We start from the raw sequence: 22684 nt of genomic DNA, 5'->3' as shown, positions 1-22684 counted from the left end.
CATACTTGAAAATGCTTTTACTTTTGATATTGCTTTCTAGCTTGCTTTCATATGTCATCTTTTCCCTCCTAAAGATCTTCCAGTTGCTCGCTGTAGGTTTTCCCATTCTGCTCTCTGTCTTTCCACTAATTTTTGCTTTGTTGTATACCTTCTCTTTTGCTTTTACATTAGCTTTGTAATGTAAAAGCAAAAAATAGTACCCTTGTCAGTCACAGTATTATTTTGCCATTTGAGTATTTCTTTGTTTTTGCAATATATCTATCCTGCACCTTCTTCATTTCTCCTAGAAACTCACACCATTGCTGCTCTGCTGTCATCCCTGCCAGCATCTCGTTCCAATTTACTTTGGCCAACTCCTCTCTCGTACCACTGTAATTTCCTTTACTTCACTGAAATACTGCTACGTCAGACTTTACTTTCTCCCTATCAAATTTCAAGCTGAACTCAATCATATTGTGATCACTGCCTCCTAAAGGTTCTTTTACCTGAAGCTCCCTAATCACCTCTGGTTTATTATCTAACACCCAATCCAGTATAGCTGGTCCCCTAGTAGGCTCAATGACAAACTGCTCTAAAAAACCATCTCGGAGGCAATCGACGTGCATGTTGAAATCTCCCATGACTATCATACCATTGCCCTTTTGACATGCCTTTTCTACCTCCAATGTAATTCCTGGTCCAGATCTCAGCTACTGCTGGGAGGTCTGTTTTACTGCCAGCAGGGTCCTTTTACGCTTACAGTTTCTTAACTCAACCCACAAGGATTCAATATCTTCTGATCCTATGTCACATCTTTCTACTGATTTGATGCCATTCTTTACCAGCAGTGCCACGCCACCCCCTCTGCCTACCTTCCTATCCCTCTGATACAATGTGTAACCTTTGAAATTCAGCTCCCAGCTACAACCATCCTTCAGCCATGATTCAGTGATGGCCACAACATCATCATATACCATGCCGTGTTTAAACCATTGTACCCACCTTCTCCAAACTACTACGGTGGCCCACGCTGACAACAGTCATCCCCAGCTGTTTACAGATGTGGTACAGCTCAGCCTCCGTCTCCTCCGTCAGGGCACTTGTAGCTTCATCTAAAACTGGGAGGAGGAAAAGTGCAAATTTAATGGGGAGGAGTCTCTGGGGCCTGGACGATCCCCATCGAACCCACAATGGAACTTAGCAGAGAAACAGACATCTGCCCCGATGGTCCATATCAGTGGTAATATATCAACCCACCCAATCACCTCAGCATTTGTAACACTATTACAGCCCTAGTGGCCCGGGTTCAATTCTGCCACTGTCTATAAGGAGTCTGGTCTCCCTGTGACTGTGTGATTTTCCTCTGGGTGCTCCGGTTTCCTCCCACATCTCAAAGGATGTACTGGTTAGTAGGTTAATTGGTGACATGAGTGTAATTGGGTGCCATAGGTTCATTGGGCCTGTTACTGTTCTGGATAGATGGATAGACAGAGAATGGCCATGAAGGGCTTACTCTTCTCCTTAAAAAAGCACCTCAACCTCTCCACGTGACTGAGTTCTTGCTGCCAGCATCGGTCAAGTGGCAGGCCAAATCCAGCAAGTCGGCATTGCCCATTTGAAAGAGGATCTTACAGACGTGAATAGCCGTCATCTCACTTGACTGGCCTGCATTTTAACCCAGCTCCGCAACACCAATAGCCTATGCCACCAGCGGGCACTGTCAAAACTCCAGGAAGTTTTAATTCATAAAAAATGCAAGATTTAAACTTAAGTTGAGCAAACTAAGGCTGCTCTGCTTGGAGCGAAGGCGGATGAGAGGTGACTTGATAGGATGTATAAGATTATGAGAGGCACTTAATGGACCTTTCATCCAGGGTGGCCAATACCAAAGGACATCCATTTAAGGTGAGTGTATGAAAGTTTAGGGGAGATATCAGAGGTAGGTTTTCTGTTACTCAGAGAGTGGTAGGTGCATGGGACACACTGCCTGGAGTGGTGGTAGAGCCAGTTACATTAGGGACATTTAAAACATTCTTAAACAGGCACATGGATGGGCTATGCGAGAAGTAAGGGTTAGGTAGATGTTGGAGTGCGTTAAAAGGTCGATACAACATTGTGGGCCAAAGACCCTGTACTGCACTGTAGTGCTCTACATTCTGTGTTCCAAGTAGGTAACTAAAAACTGCCAGCCACTTTCATCTGCGAATGATGGTTGAAGGTCCCATGGCCACAGTTTAACCAGAACCCTTCTGGGTTCACGGATGTGACCAAAGGTGGTGGAACATGCTGGGCAAGGGGTCCACTTGGGTTTTGAATGATCCAAGATGGTAAACGTGACTTGAAGAACTGAGTTCATGCTTGCCAAGTTTAGGCTGTGCCACCTGATAAGAGGTAAAATGCAGGCTCCTGGGACTGTGCACTCTGTCCCGTACAGCTGCGGGCACTAGCCGGCCAAGTTGTCCAAGTGAAGCCCTTAGGTTCACTGACCCCTAACCACAGGAAACAAGAATGTACGCCATGATCCCAAGCATCTCCCAATGCTTTCCCCCCACCCCCAATATCTAACCTCAACACATCCCTCTGGCCCAACTGACAGTCAATACGTCCATCATTAAAGCATCCAGGACTGGGGATTGGAATATACAAGAATTGGGACAAAAATCAGTCGATACCAGCTTTCAGGGAGGTCCTATCCCTGACGAGCCTGTGGAGTGGAGTTCCAATACCACCACCGGACAGACAAACCATTTGCTGATTTCAGAGGGTCGAGCAACAGGTGAGGAAAGGAACAGTCGCTGTTTCAGGTCAAAATCCTGCATTCTGTTAAACAATCCCGTTTCCTCCCACAGAGCTGTCTACAAGTGGACAGCATAGACCAACCTGCATACTTGGGCTGGTGGTATAAGAGTCGTGCAAAGGACAACCGCTGCATTTCTCCTGGAGACAACGCGTCATACCTGGAGAGAAGAACAGCAGCAAACCAATCAGAATCAGATATTTACTTCAGATGGTCAAGCTTTCTACCCACACTTCAGTCATTCTCTGCTCTGCTCTAATGGGATGTCTTATCAGGCATTGAAGGGATTATGCACCGGGATGTCTCAGAAGTCCTTCATCTCAGAACTGACCAGCAGCCTTTCACTTCCACAAACACTTCCACTTCCTCAAAGATCAATGTAAATTTGTTATCAAAGCATGTATACAATACCATGTACTACGTGTAGATCTGAGGTGATCTGGACCAGCTGGGGAAAATAGGCTGAAAGATGGCCTATGGAGTTTAATGCGGACAAGTATGAGGTGTTGCTCTTTGTGAGGACAGATCAGAGTAGGACTTGCGCAGTGATCAAAAGGACACTGAACAGTGCAGAGGAACAGTGGGATCCAGGAATTCAGATCCACAATTCCTTCAAAGTGGCATCACAGGTAGCTATGGTCATAAAGAGAACACTTAGCATGTCAGCCTTCATAATTCAAAGTATTGAGTACAGGAGGTGGGATGTTAAGTTGTAGTTGTACAAGGCATTGATGAGATCAAATTTAGAGAATTGTGTGCGGTTCTGCTCACCAACCTACAGAAAAGATATAAGTAAGATTGAAACAGTACAGAGAAAACTTACAAGGCTGGTGCTGGGTCTTGAGGATCTGAGTTACAGGCAAAGACTGAAAACACAGAAACATAGAGAACCTACAGCACAATACTGGCCCTTTGGCCCACAAAGCTGTGCCGAACATAGTGAATAGTGAAGAGTGACTTCATTCACTGGAGCATAGGAGAATGAGTGGAGATTTGATGGAGATATACCAAATTGTGATGAGTATAGTTAGGGTAAATGTAAGCAGGCTTTTTCCACTGAGGTTAGGTGACACTAGAATTTGAGGTCAACTTTACTGGATGAAGACACTCAGACCCCTGGAACCAGTTATCATTTCCAAGGAATAATCTGGCAAGTGGAGCTAGAAGAGAGGAACATAGCCTCAAGATTTGTGTGAATATATTTAGGATGAAGACAAGGAGAAACTGTTTTTTTCCAGAGAGTAGTCAATCTGTGGAATTCTCTGCCCAAGGAAGCAGTAGAGGCTACTTCATAAAATATATTTGAAGTTCAAAGTGAATTTATTATCAAAGTAGGCCATATACTACCCCGAGATTCAATTTCTTACAGACATTCAGAGTAAGTACAAAACAAAAGAGTCAATGAAAAACTGCACACAACAGAGATGGGCAAGCACCCAATGTGCAAAAGACAAACTGTGCAAATACAAAAAGAAAATGACAATAATTATCAAAAATACATAATTAATGACAAACAAATTCAAGACTATAAATGCAAAGATTCCAAAAGAAACCAGAAACAATCCAACACATCACAGGATCCTGCAGCAGTTTAACTGAATCTGATTACTTACACAGGCACAATCAAGTGGCAAACATCATTCACCAAAACATTGCTTTAAAATACAAACTCATAAAATAGACCATACCTCACTATAAAGACAAGCCTGATCTAGCTTTAGAGTCAGAATCTCACAAATTATATTTTAAGCCATCTGTTCTTACAGACGGGACAATCTATAGTAACTGTCTGGATATAATATTACAGGATAAATAAGCAAGAACAACTTATTTAATAGATACAACCATTCCAAACACACACAACATACAGAAATCAGTAAGTGAAAAACACCAGAAATATGCTGAGTTAACAGAGGAAATTGATAGACTTTGGAACATAAACAGGGTATATATACACTGTACAGTAATATCCACAAATAGTTTCATTAAACAATTAGGGCTACAGAGCAATATTTATGTAAATCTTCAGAAAACCGCAATACTAAACACCACTAGAACAGTCCGTAAGAGCCTAGCAATTGAGAAATAAGTGTTCTTGGCTATGCCTGTACCTTAGGTTTTAACAGCCTGAGCTGATTGATTGATTGATTGATCGATTAATTAAATAAATAAATAAATAAATAAGCAAGCAAGCAAGCAAACACAAGTTGTTGAGTCCATAAAAGTGAGCCCATAGGTTGATGGAATCCGTTTAGTGTTGGTTTGAGTAAAGAATGGAGGCCAGGAGAAATTTCTTTAGCCAGTGTGGTGAATCTGTGGGATTCATTGCCACAGGCAGCTGTGGAGGCCAAGTAATTAGGTATATTTAGGGCAGAGGTCAATTAGTCAGGGCATGAAGGGATACAGGGAGGTCAGGAGACTGGGTGTGAGAGGAAAGTGGATCAGCCATGATGAAATGGCAGGGCAGACTCAATGGGTGAAATGGCCTAATTCTGCTCCTGTCCTATGGTCTTATCCCCTTTGGTTCAAGAGCCTGAAGACTGAGGAATAATCACTGTTCCTGAACCCGATGGTATAGGTCTTGATGCTCCTGTACCTCCATCCAGATGGCAGCAGCAAAAAGAGAACATGGCCTGGATAGTGAGGGACACAGTGATAAGATTTTTCCATAGCAGGATAATTAAGGGCTATGGGGAAAAAGGCAGGTAGGTGGAACTGAGACAATGGCCAAATCAGCCGTGATCTTATTGAATAGTGGAATAGGCTCAACAGGCCAGATGGCCTACTCCTCCCACTCCCGTTTCTTATGTTTCTTAATAAAGGATTGGAATCCCTGAAGTTCTCTAATCTAGAATGAAATGAGAGCTTCAATAGAGGTTGGAACCAGTGACCATGAGGCACTGGTCTGTCACAGAGAGAACAGGAGGGAGGCTCATTAAAGTGGGGAGACCAACAGGGAGGTTCCATCTTGTACTTTGTGCTTAGCTCCGAGGAGGTATCTGTGCCAGAAAAGTGTTACTCACCCCATCAGGTCACTGCCGGTCTCCAAGAGGTCCTTCCTCACTCTCACAGTAAGCAGTTGCAGTCAGCAAAATTGATCTATGTCTGTCTGCAGCCTTTAGTCCTATCCACATAAAGTGGGTGTCCAACTCTTTCTACAGGCTCCAGCTGGCAGTCTGCACCACATGGGAGGAACTCTTATGCAAGCAAGTATGCGAAGCTGTAATCTGCTGAGCCACCTTGGGGCCAAAGTCACTGAAGTCATTCACAGAGCCTACACCCACAAGCGTGTTGTGGTCGAGTACGACACGTGTTTGCGGCCAGAGAAAAAACTGTGGGCACTGCCAATTATTTCCGCAATCGACAAGTTATCAACAACACCCAAAGCCCTTCGAGCAGAGTAAGAGTGACTCACCAATTCCAATCGACTTGCTCATCCAGCCCACCGGTCCTCTTCAGGAGGGACTCCTTAAAGGGAACCCATATCAGTTATTTGCCAAAAGCATAAATGTGTCTGCAGTCACTCATTGAAACTTCATTTAAAACCGGAAGGAGGAAAAGTTTGAGTTTAAAGGGGTGGGAGGGATTGTTCCCTTAGCGCAGGGTTTCCCAACCTGGGGTCTGTGGACCCCTCAGTTAATGGTAGGAATCCATAGCATAAAAAAAAGGTTGGGAACCCCTGCCTTAGTTCAAATCTTGGTTTAGTTTTGAAATAAAGCTTCTTGGCATTTTGACAGTGGCTAATAGGGCATAGCCCTGATAGGGTTGGGGAGATGAGTTGAAATTCAGGCCAGCCCAATGAGATGATGGTTGTCCAGGGCTGTATGTTCCTCTGTTAAATAGGCAATGCCAACTTGTCGGGTGTACATGCCACGTGACCAAGGAAAAGTCATGCACTGCTCTTTCTCCTACATCTGTGTCAATTACCAGCATCGTACCCCTTTGAATAAATCGATAATATCATTCTTCAGAAATAGCACAGAAACAGGCCCCTCATCCCACCGTGTTTGCTCTGACCATCTTAATGCCATCTGCCTGAAGGTGGTATATACATCCTCCATCCCCTGCTTATTCATGTATCTGTCTAAATCAGGGGCTTCCAGCCTGGGGTGCACGGAGCATTGGGTTAATGGTAAGGTTCCATGGCATAAAAAGAGTTGGGAAACCCTGCTCTACATGCTTCTTCGACTCTGTTATTGTATTTGCTTCCACCATTGCCCTTGGCAGCACATTTCAGGTACCCACCACCCTGTCAGGGAAGAAAAGTGTCATGCAAATTAGCTTTTAAGCTCTCTCCCTCACACATTAAAGCTGCGCTCTCTCGTATATAACACTTCCAGCCTGAGAGAAACTGACTGTGTACCCTTTCTTTCATTGATTCTGTTACAGTTATTACTCCGTGCATTTATTGAGTATGTCTGCAAGACAATTAATCTCAGGGCTGTATATGGTGACGTATCCATACTTCGATAATAAATTTACTTTGAACTTTGAACTATCAATGCCTCACATAATCTGATAAAATTCTCTCAGGTCACCCCTCAGCCTCTGACATTCCACAGAAACCAATCCGAGTCCAACTTTTCCAATACTCTCTAATCCACGCAACACGCTAGTGAATCTCTTCTGCATTCGCTCCAAAGCCTCCTCATTCTTCTGGCAAAGGGACAGCTAGAATTGCAAGTAAACTCCAAATGTGGTCTAACGAATTTTTTATACAAGTGTAGGGATTCTGCACAATCCTTACATACAATGTGCCTTGTTGAATTTAATTTGTTTTCTGCTGTATGGCGAGATAGAAAACAGATTAGAATTTATATTATTTTCATTAACTCTCTTCCAAATCAAATAGAGAGTCATAGAACCAAGCAACACAGAAAAGGACCCTTCAGCCCTACATGTTCATACTAACCGACCATCAAGCACTCATTCATCCCATGTTGTTCTCCTCACATTCCCATCAACTGTCCCCAGATTCTACCATTCTCCTGCACAAGAGGGGCAACTTACAGTAGCCAATTAGCCAACCGAACTGCACATCTTTGGAGGAGACTGGAGCACCTGGAGTCACAGTGAGAACATGTAAACTCCACACAGTCAGGATTGAACTCAAGGTCACTGGAGACATGAGGCACTGGTTCTACCAGATACACCACTTTAAAAACGTGGCAATGATATTGATTAAAATCACAAAGATGCCCATGCCTGAAAGCACATACCACCAGGATCAAGGTCAGCTTGTGTCCCACCACTGAACTGTCTCTTAGTACAAGATGGACTCTAGACCTTACAATCTGCTTCTTCACATCTTGCCCTTATTGTCTGCCTACACTTTCTCTTTAACACTCTATTCTGTATTGTTACTGCTTTTCCCTTATACTTCCTTGAAGTGTTGGTGAGATGAAATCTGTATGGATGGCAAGCAAAACAAAGCTTTTCACTGTACCTCAGTATGTGTGACAAAAAGCACCAATTTACCACGGGCCTGTACTGTGCTGTAGGTTTTCTATGTTTCTCAAGGACTGATTACAAGGAATAGGGACGAACACGGCGATGGAGGTGTCTATGCATAAACACGGGATTAGTACAGATAAAGTTTTTTGGGATGTGCTTTTGCTGCCTAGACCGACTCTCCTGAATTTAGTAGCACTCTGGGACATATCAGAAGGTTATCAAGAGACATATTGGTCGAACATGGACCAATGAGATCATCCAACACACAGTGACAGGAAACACACAATAAGGAGCTCTTCATAGACCTACATTCATATAGCAGCTTTCAACATCCCTCTCAAGACATCATTACTTATTTGCACCATTTATTTAACTATTAAATAAAAATATATTTAATGTAATTCACTTTTTTCTATTACTACGTATTGCAGTGCACCGCTGTCAGAAAGACAACAAATTTCACGAAATATGCCAGTGATATCAAACCTGATTCTGATTCAACGAGATGCTTTTGCTAGCAGCCAAATTGGACACAGCAACAGTGTAATAACTGCATAATATGTTTTTCTGATTAAGGGATAGGTACCTATCTACTATGACACAGAAGCAGGCCACTCAGCCCATCTGATCTATACAGGTTCCCAGCAGAACAATCCATTAACCCCATTCCCTCTCTAATTTCCCTGTACCTCCAACTTATTCTCTCCTGCACTCGTTGTCTCTCCCCTTTTGTAATTTTTCTTTTGACACTTATCTACCCTGGAAAATGAACCCATCAGATCTTTGGGATGTGGGAGAAAACCAGAGCAGCCAGGGGAAACCCAGCCTGTCAGTGAGAGAACTTGTAAACTGCACAGACAGGTCAGGATTGGACCAGATCAGAAGGACCGTGAGGCAAAACACAGGGACAGTTCCCACCCTCACCTTTACTGAAGGGAAATCCCCATGGATTCCCTCGGCAAAGCAGGCAACGTAATCAAAGACACCTCTCTTCCCAGTCATTCTCTCTTCTCCGCACCCCCATCGGGCAGGAGATACAAAACCCCAACTTACACACCACCAGGCTCAAGATCAGCTTCTATACCGCTGTAATAGGACTACTGAATGAACCTCCTGAACAATAAGATGGATTTTTGACCTCACCACCTACATCTCCAAGATATTTCCACTCACCCAAACAATTCTATCACAGAAGATGCAAAATCCCCAAATTACACGCCACCAGGCTCACGGACAGTTTCTATCCCACAGTTAGAGGACTCTTGCATGAACCTCCAGCGTGGTAAGATGGATTTGACTTCACCATCTGCCTCACCATGCTCTTGCACTTTGTCTGTACTTTCCCCGTAACTAACCTATATGTAACGTAGTAATTGTAACACCATATACAGTACGTAACACTGCATACTGCATTGTTATTGTTTTACTCTTGAACTCTCGATGAATCAATGTTGTAAAAGATTTGTAGGGACAGCTTGCAAGAGAGTTTCCAATTGTAACTCTGTACATGTGACACCAATAAACCAATTTCCAACTTACCAATCCAGTCACCTCCAAGAAGTGAAGGATTCTCTTGTCATCTGCTGATCCTACGAGATACAATGCAACAGTGTCACAATTCCATCAGACCACTGGGCTTGGGATAAAGAAAGATAAGCAATTTGGTACCTGTTACAGGGTAAATTTCCTTCAAGGGGTAAATAATCTGTTCAAAGAGACAAAATTATTAACTTTGTTACCGAACAAAATGGAGATACAAGAGACTGCAGATGCTGGAGTCTGGAACAAAAAAAACAAACTTCTGGAGGAACTTGGCAGGTCGAGGAGCATCCGCAGGGGAATATGGACAGTCAATGCTTCGACTGAAATCTTTCATTCACACTGGGATTCAATCCAGATGAAGGGCGAGATGGGATATTGGACTTCATTACATGAGTTAATTGAGTTAAAGAACCGGGAAGTAACACTGCAGCTTTATCAAATCCCTTGGTTAGACCACACATGGACTACTATGTTCTGTTCCAGTGGCCTCATTATGGGAAGCATGTGAAAGGTTTAGAGAAGGTGCAGGGGAGATTTACCAGGATGCTGCTTGGATTAGAGAGCATGTCTTATGAAGAGAACTTGAGCAAGTTAGGAGGTGACAGAGGTGTACAAGATGATAAGAGGCATAGATCAAGTGACTAGCCAGTAACTTTTTGCCAGAGCGAAAATGACTAATATCGGGGGCATAACTTTAAGGTGATGGGAGGAAAGTACAGGGTTGGGGGGGGGGGGGTGGGATACAGAGATTGATGGGTGCACGGCTAGGGATGGAGATAGAGGCAGATATTAGGGACATTAATGAGACTCTTTGATAGGCACATGGATGACAGAAAAATGAAAGCCTATGTAAGAGATAAGGGTTAGATTGATCTTAGAGTAGGTTAAAAGGTTGGCATCACATTGTGGGCTGACAGACCTGTACTGTGTGGTAGTGTTTGATGTTCTATGCTGCCTGACCTACTAAGTTTCTCCAGCTGTCTGTTACCTGAATTTTGGAATTGCAGGCATTTTGCAGGGAGCGCAAGAGGCCATATGGCCTAATCTGCACATTGTTGCATTGTCCTTCCAGGGACTTGTGTACTCTACCCCCATTCCCCACCAGTGCTCTGTCCCAATCACTACCCAGCCTTTAAGCTGGAGTTGACCCTGCCCTCGCCAGTACGGGGTTTCCACACTTCTCTACTAGTGGGGTCCCTCTGCCCTCCACCCAGTACTCCCACCGACTTTACCCAGAGGTCTCTCCTTCCATAAGAGATAGGAGCAGAAATAGGCCATTCGGCCCAATGAGTCTGCTCCAGCATTTGATCATGGCAGACTTATTACCCCTCTCAACCCCATTCTCCTGCCTTCTCCCGTAACCTCTGATGCCCTGACTGATGAAGAACCTATCAACCTCCACTTTAAATGTACCCAATGATTTGGCCTACACAGCCGACTGCTGCAAAGAATTCCAGATTCACCACCCTCCCGCCAAAGAAATTCTTCCTCATCTCTGTTCTAAAGGGAAGCCCTACTAGTATTCTGCTTCTGCTCCTTCTGGCTACTCTAGTCCTTCTGCATGCCTTCTGGTATTTGACATTGTACCCTGGGAAAAAGATTCTGACCATCTCCCCTATCAGAGCCTCACATAATTTGATAAACCTCTTTCAATCTGTGGCAATGAATTCCACAGATGCACCACCTTCTGGTGAAATAAATTCCTCTCTATTCCAAAGGGATGTCCTTGTCTTCTGAGGCTGTGCCCTCTGGTCTGAAGACACCCCCACTACTGGAAACAGCCTCTCCTGTTAACTCCCTCCTCCATTCCGTGCCACTGTCCTCCATACTCAGCCCTCCTCTCCCCCACCCTCCCAGTGCTCCCACCAGCCTCCACCTTCCAATGGCCAGCATTCCTTGGCAATGCTATTGCCCCCTGGTCCATCCACTTTCCCCCACCTTTCTCACTGTAGGAGGAAATGGGGGGAGGGACAGAAGGGTAACGAGAGAAGGGTGGGAGCGATCAAGGCCACCTCACCCATCACCCACCACTGCTGCCCCTGCCTTGAGCAACGTCAAGACCCTCTCGAGGTCTCTGTCTGCTCTCCTCATCCACCACCCGCCAAAACTTCATGCCATCTTAAAAGTTTCATATCCCCCAGGCATTTATTCTGATCAACCATTCTAGTTAGTGATCTCCCACCCCCTCTATTACCCCCATTGCTGCAATGTAGACTCTTTAATCTGTTTTTTTTATAACGTTTGATTGTAAATATATACTGGTTTTTATTGATGCACATTTTACTCCATACCCATCCTTTAACCTCTAAAATAAATACACAGACACACTTCACACCCTGACCAATGCACCACAGCAAGTTCCTAATACATATTAACGTACACGGTGAAAAACGCTACTTCCTTGATCCATCCACCACCGCCCCCCCCCCCCACTTACCCACCCCAGACAGATTGCTGCTGTGTCCTCCCCACATTTACCTGCTCCCTGAGGGTTCCATCAGTGAAGTACGGCTTCTGGGGGAGAAATAGTATCCCACGGGGCCCAAAGCAAGTCGCCATGTGCACAGAGCCTGCAGGTAAAGAGAGAACACACCAGAGAGGTTTCATCTCGTGCTCAACACCCACCGACTGCTTAAAGGCTTTCCTATGGCATGAGGGTCAGATATGGGGAGCGTGGGTGAGGTCTGGTCACACAGGCTGACTGAGCTGACTCGAGGGGCTGGATGACGTACTTCTGCAGAGGCCTGAATCTGGAGCAACACACAAAATGCTGGAGAAACTCAGCACGTCAGGTAACATCAATTTAGAGAAATGGACAATCGATGTCTCTTTGCGGTTAGGTGGCTTCATTTGAACTAGAAAACTAGAGGGGAGATAGCCAGTATAAAAAGTCAAAGCCAAAGCCACATTTACCATCATATATATGGTACATGTACAGTACATACATTGACAGGTGCAATGAAAAACATACTGCAGTATCACAGGCACTAGGAATAATGTAGCACATTCTGGTGGAGCAAAGTGCAGGAGCAAGTGATGGCAGGTAATAATAATTATCATCATCAAAGACACATAATAAAAGACCAACAAATTCAAGACAGGACAGGCAGCATCAATGGAAATGAATAAAAGTCAACATTTCCGGCCGAGATCCTTCTTCAGGACCAAGGGACTCAGCCCGAAACATCAACTGTTTATTCATTTCCATGGACAACCTGCTGAATTCCTCCAGCATTAATCACCTAATTAACTCACGCTGATTTGAGTGTACTCTATATTACATTGACTGTTCTATTTATTATAAATTACTATGATTGCACATTGCACATTTAGATGAAGATGAAGATTCTTAATCCTCATGTATGTGAAGGATGTAAGAAATAAGGTCAATTCAATTATGTGTGTGTTGGACAGTTTTGCATTTCTATGGAACCTTTCATTCCTCCTTCAGCAGATCGCTAGTTCCTTTAAACTGCTGAGACACTTCTGAAGTACAGTCTCTGATGTAATATTACCATAAGACATAAGAGCAGGATTAGACCATTCAGCCCATCGAGTATGCTCTGCCATTCAATCACGACTGATTTATTATCTGTCTCAAACCCATTCTCCCTGTAACCTTACAAAGAACCTGTCACCTCTGTTTTAAATAAATCCTACAAGACCAATGCACACAGGGCAGAATTAGGCCTTTTGGCTCATTGCCTCTGCTTTTTTGTAATGTGGTGTATTGAGGGAACACTGCAAATAATTTACACACAACAAACTCACACAAAGTCACATTGTGCGACTCATCAGTGACAATAATTATAAGGATGGTTGAAGATGCAGAGAGAATTTAATGCAGACAAGTGCGAGGTTTTGCATGTCAGAAGGACCAACCAGGGTAGGTCTTCCACAGTGAATGGTAGAGCACTGAGGAGCGTGGTAGAACACAGGTCCATAATTTCTTACGGGATGTTATGTTGAAGTTGTTTTAAGATATTGGTGAGGCCTAATTTGGAGTATTGTGTGCAGTTTTGGTCACCTACTTACAGGAAAGATGTACACAAGGTTGAAAGAGTACAGAGAAAATTTACAAGGATGTTGCCGGATCTGAGTTATAAGGAAAGGTTGAATAGGTTAGAACTTTATACTTTATAATGTAGAAGATTAGAGGAGATTTGATTGAGGTATACAAATAGGGTAAGTGCAAGCAGATTTTTTTCCACTGAGATTGGGTGGGACTACAACCAGAGATTATGGGTCATGGTGAAAGGTGAGACGTTTAAAGAGAACATGAGGGGGAAATACTTCTCTTAGAGGATCATGAAAGTGTGGAATGAGCTGTCAGCACAAGTGGTGCATGCAAGCTCAGTGTCAACACTTAAGGGAAGTTTGGACAGGTACATGGACAGTAGGGATATGGAGGGTGATGGTCCCAGTGCAGATCAATGAGAGTAGGCAGTTGAAATGGTTTTGGCATAGGCTAGATGGACCAAAGAGCCTGTTTCTGTCCCGTCCTTCTCTATGACTCCAAGGATAAATAACTGCCACTACACCAGAAACAACTTCCCTGTCCTCTTTAAGACATTTCAATCTCTGAGGGGTATGTGCAAGATGCTACCGAAGCCAACATTTATTGCCCATCCTGAATCCCAAACACTGCCACCCAAAGCAACCCCTCCCCAGCTACCAACCTCCTGAACTGATGCCTTAGCTGGGATATTCCAGAGGGAAGATTAGTGTTAACCATTTTGGTAGGTCTGTCATAAATAAGACAATAAAACATAGGAATGAATTCGACTATTCCATCATGGCTGATTTATTATCCCTCTCTACCCTATTCTCCTTCCTTCTCCCCATAACCTTTGATGTCCTACTAATTAAACTCCGTTTTAGATATATTCAATGACTGGGGCTTCACAGTTGTCTGTGGCAATGACTTGCACAGATTCACCACCCTCTGGCTGAAGAAATTCCTCCTCATCTCTGTTCGAAAGGTATGGCTTTGTACTCTAAGGCTGTGCCCTCATGTCCTAGACTCTCCCAATATAGGGAACAACATCTCCACGTCCACTCTATCTAAGCCTTTCAATACTTGATAGGATTTGCGATGTTGTGATTCCATCCACAATGTTGTGCTGACCTTTCTAACCTACTCTAAGATCAATCTAACCCTTCCCTCCTACACCACCCTCCATATTTCTTTCATTCAAGTGTCTATCTAAAAGTTCCTTAACTGTCCCCAATTTATCTGCCTCTACCACCACCCACGTGCATCCACCAGTCTCCATGTAACCAAAACCTCTAACTTCCCCACGATACTTTCCTCCAATCACCCTAAAATTATGGCCCCCTCATTTCAGCACTGCCATTGGTTGTCCAGATTTGGGTGAGAGCCGTTTATCTTGTCTTTAGCACATTGTTCTTTTGTGAGATTGTGCTGTGGGCAAACTGGCTAATAGCGTTTTCTGCACTGAATCATTAAATCATTGAATGGAGGTCCTGTTCCTTTGCTGTACTGTTCTATGTTCTAGATGGTTCTTACAGTCTTCGTATCCTGTTCAGTCATTTCGGATGTATTTATTTAATAGATAGGAAAGGACTGGAGGAAGATGGGCCTGATGCAGGCAAATGGGATTAGCACTGGTAGGCATCGGGGTTGGTCCATAGTGACTGATCCTGTTCTGTGACTCTAAATCCCCCTTCTGCCACGGCGTGATTGCTCCTCACGTTTTCTGAAACAAAAGCACAGGCCTTTTACTCATAACACGGGGTCTACTGTGTACACCTGGGAGAGCAGGTAGGGGCATGTCTCACTGGACCTGTGTACACCTGGGAGAGCAGGTAGGGGCAGGTCTCACTGGACCTGTGTACACCTGGGAGAGCAGGTAGGGGCAGGTCTCACTGGACCTGTGTACACCTGGGAGAGCAGGTAGGGGCAGGTCTCACTGGACCTGTGTACACCTGGGAGAGCACACAGGGGCAGGTCTCATTTGAAAGAGAGTGCTGCTGACAATGCAGAGCTCCCCTCAGCTTCGCACTGGAGTGTCAGCCTAGATCTGTGGGTTCTATTTCTGGAACCCTCTTTCCCATGGCTGAGGAGGTTGACGGGTTTTGATCAGTCAGTCATAGAATCTCAGAGCATTGAGACAGATGGCAGACAGGAAAAGGTACAATTCCCTGGATGAAATGATCTCCAAGTCTTACCATGGGTAATTTTCCACAATCCATTCAGTACCCGTAACAGAGTGGTCTTCCCTGTGCCTGTGTTGCCCATGACCAGGAGGTTGTGTCCCGTGCTGACCTTCAGTGTTAAGTTCTTCACCAACAGCTCCTCCGAGGTCAGGGAGGTAAAGGACACCTGGTCCAGTGTAAAAGCCGTGTGGTTGGAGTCCTTCTCCTCCCCTTCCTCTTCCGAATCCATGCTGCTCCTGGAGAAGGTCAGGGTGACAATGTTAGCTTTGCCAGCAGAGCCCCTGGAGACCACACCACATCCTGCAAACACCACCAGCTCCCGGTAAACTTGGTGAATGTCACTCTCAACCGTACAGGGAAAATAGTGCTGGGGGAATGTGAAGAGGAAAAAGTTAGTTAAGACCAAAGTTGGGCCCTTGAAGGCAGAAACGGGTGAATTTATTGTGGGGAACAAGGAAATGACAGACGAGTTGAACAGGTACTTTGGATCTGTCTTCACTAGGGAAGACACAATCTCCCAGATGTAATAGTGGCCAGAGGACCTAGGGTAACAGAGGAACTGAAGGAAATTCACATTAGGCAGAAAATGGTGTTGGGTAGACTGATGGGACTGAAGGCCGATAAATCCCCAGGGCCTGATGGTCTGCATCCCAGGGTACTTAAGGAGGTGGCTCTAGAAATCGTGGAAGCATTAGTAATCATTTTCCAATGTTCTATAGATTCAGGATCAGTTCCTGAGGATTGGAGGATAGCTAATGTTATCCCACTTTTTAAGAAAGGAGGGAGAGAGAAAACAGGGAATTATAGACCAGTTAGCCTGACATCAGTGGTGGGGAAGATGCTGGAGTCAATTATAAAAGATGAAATAACAGCACATTTGGATAGCGGTAACAGGATCGGTCCAAGTCAGCATGGATTTACGAAGGGGAAATCGTGCTTGACTAATCTTCTGGAATCTTTTGAGGATGTAACTATGAAAATGGACAAGGGAGAGCCAGTGGATGTAGTGTACCTGGACTTTCAGAAAGCCTTTGATAAGGTCCCACATAGGAGATTAGTGGGCAAAATTAGGGCACATGGTATTGGGGGTAGGGTACTGACATGGATAGAAAATTGGTTGGCAGACAGGAAACAAGGAGTAGGGATTAACGGGACCTTTTCAGAATGGCAGGCAGTGACTAGTGGGGTACCGCAAGGTTCGGTGCTGGGACTGCAGCTATTTACAATATACATTAATGATTTAGATGAAGGGATTAAAAGTAACATTAGCAAATTTGCAGATGACACAAAGCTGGGTAGTAGTGTGAAATATGGGGAGGATGTTAGGAGATTGCAGGGTGACTTGGACAGGTTGGGTGAGTGGGCAGATGCATGGCAGATGCAGTTTAATGTGGATAAATGTGAGGTTATCCATTTTGGTGGCAAGAACAGGAAGGCAGATTACTATCTGAATGGTGTCAAGTTAGGAAAAGGGGAAGTACAACGAGATCTAGGCATCTGTGTTCATCAGTCACTGAAAGTAAGCATGCAGGTACAACAGGCAGTGATGAAAGCTAATGGCATGTTGGCCTTCATAACAAGGTAGTTGAGTATAGGAGCAAAGAGGTCCTTCTGCAGCTGTACAGGGCCCTGGTGAGACCACACCTGGAGTATTGTGTGCAGTTTTGGTCTCCAAATTTGAGGAAGGACATTCTTGCTATTGAGGGAGTGCAGCGTAGGCTCACGAGATTAATTCCCGGGATGGCGGAACTGTCATATGTTGAAAGATTGGAGTGACTGGGCTTGTATACACTGGAATTTAGAAGGATGAGAGGAGATCTGATTGAAACATATAAGATTAAGGGATTGGACACACTAGAGGCAGGAAAAATGCTCCCGATGTTGGGGGAGTCCAGAACCAGAGGCCACAGTTTAAGAATAAGGGGTAGGCCATTTAGAACAGAGTTGAGGAAAAATTTTTTCACCCAGAGAAAAAGATCTATGGAATGCTCTGCCTCAGAAGGCAGTGGAGGCCAATTCTCTGGATGCTTTCAAGAAGAGTTAGATAGAGCTCTTAAAGATAGCGGAGTCAAGGGATATGGGAAGAAGGCAGGAACGGGGTAATGATTGTGGATGATCAGCCATGATCACAGTGAATGGTGCTGCTGGCTCGAAGGGCCGAATATAACCATATAATCATATAACAATTACAGCATGGAAACAGGCATCTCGGCCCTTCTAGTCCGTGCCGACGCTTACTCTCGCTAATGTTATCCCACAGGAATGGCCTACTCCTGCACCTATTGTCTATTGGAACTCAGTGGGTCAGGCAGCATCTGCAGTGGGAAAATGACAGTCTCAACCGAACACATGGATGAAAGATAAATGAAAGATAAAACATTAGATTGACTTTGAAGTAGGTTGTGAGTTTGGCATAACATGATGGGCCGAAGGGACTTACTGTTCTGTTCTACGTTCTAGGAAACATCAACTGTCCATATTGGGTTGAGATTGTTCGCCTGGACTGAGAGAGGGGGAACAGCCAATATACAGTGCCTATAAAAAGTATTCACCCCCCCCCCCCCCCCCCCCCCCGGAAGTTGTCATGTTTTGTTGTGTTACAACATTGATTCACAGTGGATTTAATTTGGCACTGATCAACAGAAAAAAAACTCTTTTCATATCAAAGTGAAAACAGATGTCGACAAAATAATTGATTATTTAAATATTCACCCACCTTTAATATGACACACCAAATCATCACTGGTGTAGACAACTGGTTTTAGAAGTCACAGAATTAGTTAAATGGAGATCACGATGTGCAGTCACGGTGTTTCAATTGTAGTAAAAAAATACACCCGTATCTGGAAGGTCCAACTGCTGGTGAGTTGGTATCCTGGCAAAAACTACACCACGAAGACAAAAGAACACTCCAAGCAACTCCACGAAAAGGTTAATGAAAAGCACAGGTCTGAAGATGGATTCCAAGTCACTAAATATCCCTTGGAGTACAGTAACGTCAATCATCAAGAAATGTAAATATAGAACAGCTGTAAATCTGCCGAGAGTAGGCTATCCTCAAAATCTGAGTGATGGTGCAAGAAGGGGACTAGTAAGGGGGGCAACCAAGAGTCCTACGACAACTCTGGAGGAGTTACAAGCTTCAGTTGCTGAGATGGGACAATGCATATAACACTGGTGTATTCAGTGGTGTAAACCAAACACCACCCATCATCAAAAACACACCATCCATACTGTGAAGCGTGGTGGTGGCTGCATCATGTTGTGGGGATGCTCCACTGCAGCAGGCCCTGGAGGGCTTGTGAAGGTAGAGGGTAAAATGAATGCAGCAAAATGCAGGGAAATCCTGGAGGAAAACCTGATGCAGTCCGCAAGAGAACTGCAATTTGGGAGAAAATTTGTTTTCCAGCAAGACCATGACCCCAAGCATAAAGTCAAAGCTACACAGGAATGGTTTAAAAACAACAAAGTTAATGTCCTGGAATGGCCAAGTCAAGAGTCCAGACCTCAATCCAATTGAGAATTTGTAGCTGTACTTGAAAAGGGCTGTTCACTCACGATCCCCACACAATCTGACAGAGCTTGAGCAGTTTTGTAAAGAAGAATGGGGAAAAATTGCAGTGTCCAGATGTGCAAAGCTAATAGAGACCTATCTACAGAGACTGAAGGCTGTAATTTCTGCCAATGGCGCGTCTACTAATTACTGACTTGAAGGGGGTGAATACTTACACAATTACTTATTTTGTGTTTTACATTTGTAATTAATTTAGATCACTTTGTAGAGAGTTGTTTTCAGTTTGACACAAAAGAATCTTTCGCTATTGATCAATGTCAAAAAATAGCCAAGTTAAATCTTCTGTGATTTGATGTTGTAAAACAATAAAACTTGAAAACTTCCAAGGGGGCGTGGGGAGTGAATACTTTTTATAGGCACTGTAAAGGGGTAAGGGGAACTGGTAGGAGAAAAGCTGGCAAATGATTGGTGGATCCAGGTGACTGGCAGATGGAGAAGGGAAAGTGAGGGAAGTGAGAGAAGCGGGCATCGTGGCCTTTCCAATCCGTGTGAGTGGCGACGTACTGTCAGTGGGACACACTGCAGGCTCCTGCCCATCGCGAGTTATGGCCAAGAAAGCTCAGCAGCCCCTCTACTTCTGCAGGAGGCTAATAAGGAAGCTTGGCACTAACCCAATAATTTTTATTGATTCTCCACAGAAAGCATCCTATCTGGACGTATCATTGCAACTGCTCCGCACGTGATTACAAGAGACTGAGTGTGGACACAGCTCAGCACATGACAGGATCGTCTCCTCTCTCTGGAGTCTGTCTATACTCCTCGCTGCCTTCGTTGAGCAGCTGACATATTCAAATACCCCACCCACTCTAGTCATTCTCTTCACAGCCCCTCCTATTAGGCAAAAAGATAGGGGGGGATGGGGGAGGGAAGGAGGGGAAAGGAGGATGGAGAATGGGGTGAGGTCAGTGCTCGTTGTTGTCAATAAGACTTACCCCTCAGACTCGGGTGAGTGTCTGGCTGCCAAGCGTTTGCCTGTCTGGTGCAACATGGAGAGCTTAACAATCACCTCTTGCAGTTCCCCGATTCTGTCAGCAACAGCACAGAGGAGACAGAGAAACACAGTGAGGATCGATGGGTTGAAAGAGTGGCCCCGAACATGGCCACGAATAAAATTCAACTCAAAAGGCCTTCTACACTGAGCGACCTCTTACTGCAGTAGGCACCTCGTCACTCTTATCATCTGAAGGTCTTGGGTTTGGCACCACTGTTAATGTAACACTTTACAGCACCAGTGCTCAGAAGATTGGGGTTCAATTCCTGACGCTATCTGTAAGGAGCTTGTATGTTCTGCCTGTGAACACATGGGTTTCCTCCAAGCGCCCTGGTTTCCAAACACGTACAGGTTAGTGTTAGTAAGTTGTGGCCATGCTATGTTGGCACCAGAAATAGGGCAACACTTTGGCCTACCAAGCCAGTGGGAACCATCAAGCCCCAGTCTAAACTAACTCCATTTTCCACGTCTAGCCTCACACCCTTCCACGCTTTAGAAATTCAAATCCACTTAATGGAGTTAAGCAACTGGTCTCAGCAAGGCCATGTGTCCCCGCAAAAAGATGTACTTACTGTTCTAGTCAAATCCTCAGGTCAAAAAAAAACATGACTTTTGTAAACTGCTTCCTGTACCCACAAAGTCAACCTTTAGTCATTTATGCACAGGGATACCCAGGTCCTTTTGAACATCAATGCTTTCAATCCCTGAACATTTAAAATACAGTCTACCTTTAAGATTCAGGATTGTTTAATGTTATTTCCAGCACACAAGGGTTACTCCAGATTCAATACAAGAACACATTAAGATAAAGAACACACACAAAATGCTGGTAGAACACAGCAGGCTAGGCAGCATCTATAGGGGGAAGCGATGTCGACGTTTCGGGCTGAGACCCCAGACGAAGGCGATGCCATCTAATCCAACAAGCATCCTGGTACCCTTGCCAAACCTCCATATCCTTCCGGTAATAGGGCACTGGTACTGCACACAAGATTAAACTAAATTACTTCCAGTTTTTTTCTTTCAAATTTCTACCAAATTATGCTCACCGATCCCTACAGGATCCTTAAATACCTCATTACTAGTTTACTGTTTCTCAATGTACAACACTCTATGCAAAACATCCTGTTCTTTCATCAACGCATCAACCTATCAATCTCTTCTACACAAGTTTTTTTATTTAGAGGTACAGTGTGGAACGGGGCATACCGGTCCTCCAAGCCACACCGCATCCCACCTAATCACTAGACAATTTACAATGATCAGCTAATCTACTGATCGGTAGGTCTTTGGAAACTGGAGCTCCTGGAGGAAACCTCTCACGGGAAGAACGTACAAAGTTTCTTATAGAGGATGCCAGAATTGAACTTCAAACTCTGACGCCCCAAGCTGCAATAGCGTTGCGCTAACTGCTACATTACCACGGTACCCATGTGGAGTTTGTTTACCATGTTGTTATTGCTAACAAGGTTTGCCCAGTCTGCACTCTCTTCCACATTTTATCTCCTTTTCCGCCCTTTCCTCTTCACTCTCTCTGTGCTCCGACACACTCTCGATCTCTCCTTCCGCTTGCTGTCAGCCTTTCTCAATCTCCCCTCCCTCTCTCCCTCGGCCCCCCCCCCCCCCCGACACACTCTATCGCAACGGTGTGCCCTCACCTACCTGTGTGTGTAGCCCGCGAGGTCGGAAACGGTGGTCGAGAGGTCAATCAGGCGGCTGAAACAGTTGATCAGGTAGATGGACACGAAGGCGTTCTGTGAGAAGGAGAGGTTGAACATCACTGGCAGCTATAGGCAAGGTTCCCCTGACAGACACAGGCTACAGTCCTCCCCCTGCTCAAAGCTCAATCTGGGCAGGCAAGGGTGGAGCTCGTGACCCCATTTGATATGTCATTGTTCAGAGGCTACATGAGTGGCACTGGGGCTTTGTAATCAGCTGTATGTGGTTGATGATACTATGGATGTTTTGCCTTGGGAAGCTAGAAAACCATACACTGATTGCATACTATTTTGTGTATATCCACCTAGTTTGCCCACATAGTCCTGAAGTCTCTCTGTATCATCCTCACACTGACACCCAGCTCGGCAAAATCAACAAGCTTACTCAGATTACACCTGCACCCCCCATTCAACTCACCGAGAGACTGTGAACATCTGGGGAGCAGAAT

At 44.7% G+C, this 22684-nt stretch overlaps 1 protein-coding gene across 3 annotated transcripts in view; it reads right to left on the bottom strand.

Moving 5' to 3' along the window:
* abcd4 (ATP-binding cassette, sub-family D (ALD), member 4) overlaps window positions 1-22684 on the bottom strand; it is a 47554-nt gene that overhangs the window by 5427 nt on the left and 19443 nt on the right. For 2 of the 3 annotated variants that reach the window (XM_073039261.1, XM_073039262.1), the window contains exons 10-18: window positions 22180-22271; window positions 20459-20551; window positions 15965-16188; window positions 12251-12342; window positions 9899-9935; window positions 9770-9819; window positions 6192-6244; window positions 2860-2936; window positions 982-1097 (exon numbers count right to left, since the gene is read on the bottom strand). In XM_073039261.1, coding sequence (XP_072895362.1) covers window positions 982-1097; window positions 2860-2936; window positions 6192-6244; window positions 9770-9819; window positions 9899-9935; window positions 12251-12342; window positions 15965-16188; window positions 20459-20551; window positions 22180-22271 — 834 coding nt within the window. The remainder of the gene's footprint in view (window positions 1-981; window positions 1098-2859; window positions 2937-6191; window positions 6245-9769; window positions 9820-9898; window positions 9936-12250; window positions 12343-15964; window positions 16189-20458; window positions 20552-22179; window positions 22272-22684) is intronic. The other variant, XR_012098164.1, reaches the window with a different exon arrangement.

The sequence above is a fragment of the Hemitrygon akajei genome, chromosome 3 (genome assembly GCF_048418815.1).
Source record: "Hemitrygon akajei chromosome 3, sHemAka1.3, whole genome shotgun sequence".
Lineage (NCBI taxonomy): Eukaryota > Metazoa > Chordata > Chondrichthyes > Myliobatiformes > Dasyatidae > Hemitrygon > Hemitrygon akajei.
This window is presented reverse-complemented; position numbering and strand designations above follow the sequence as displayed.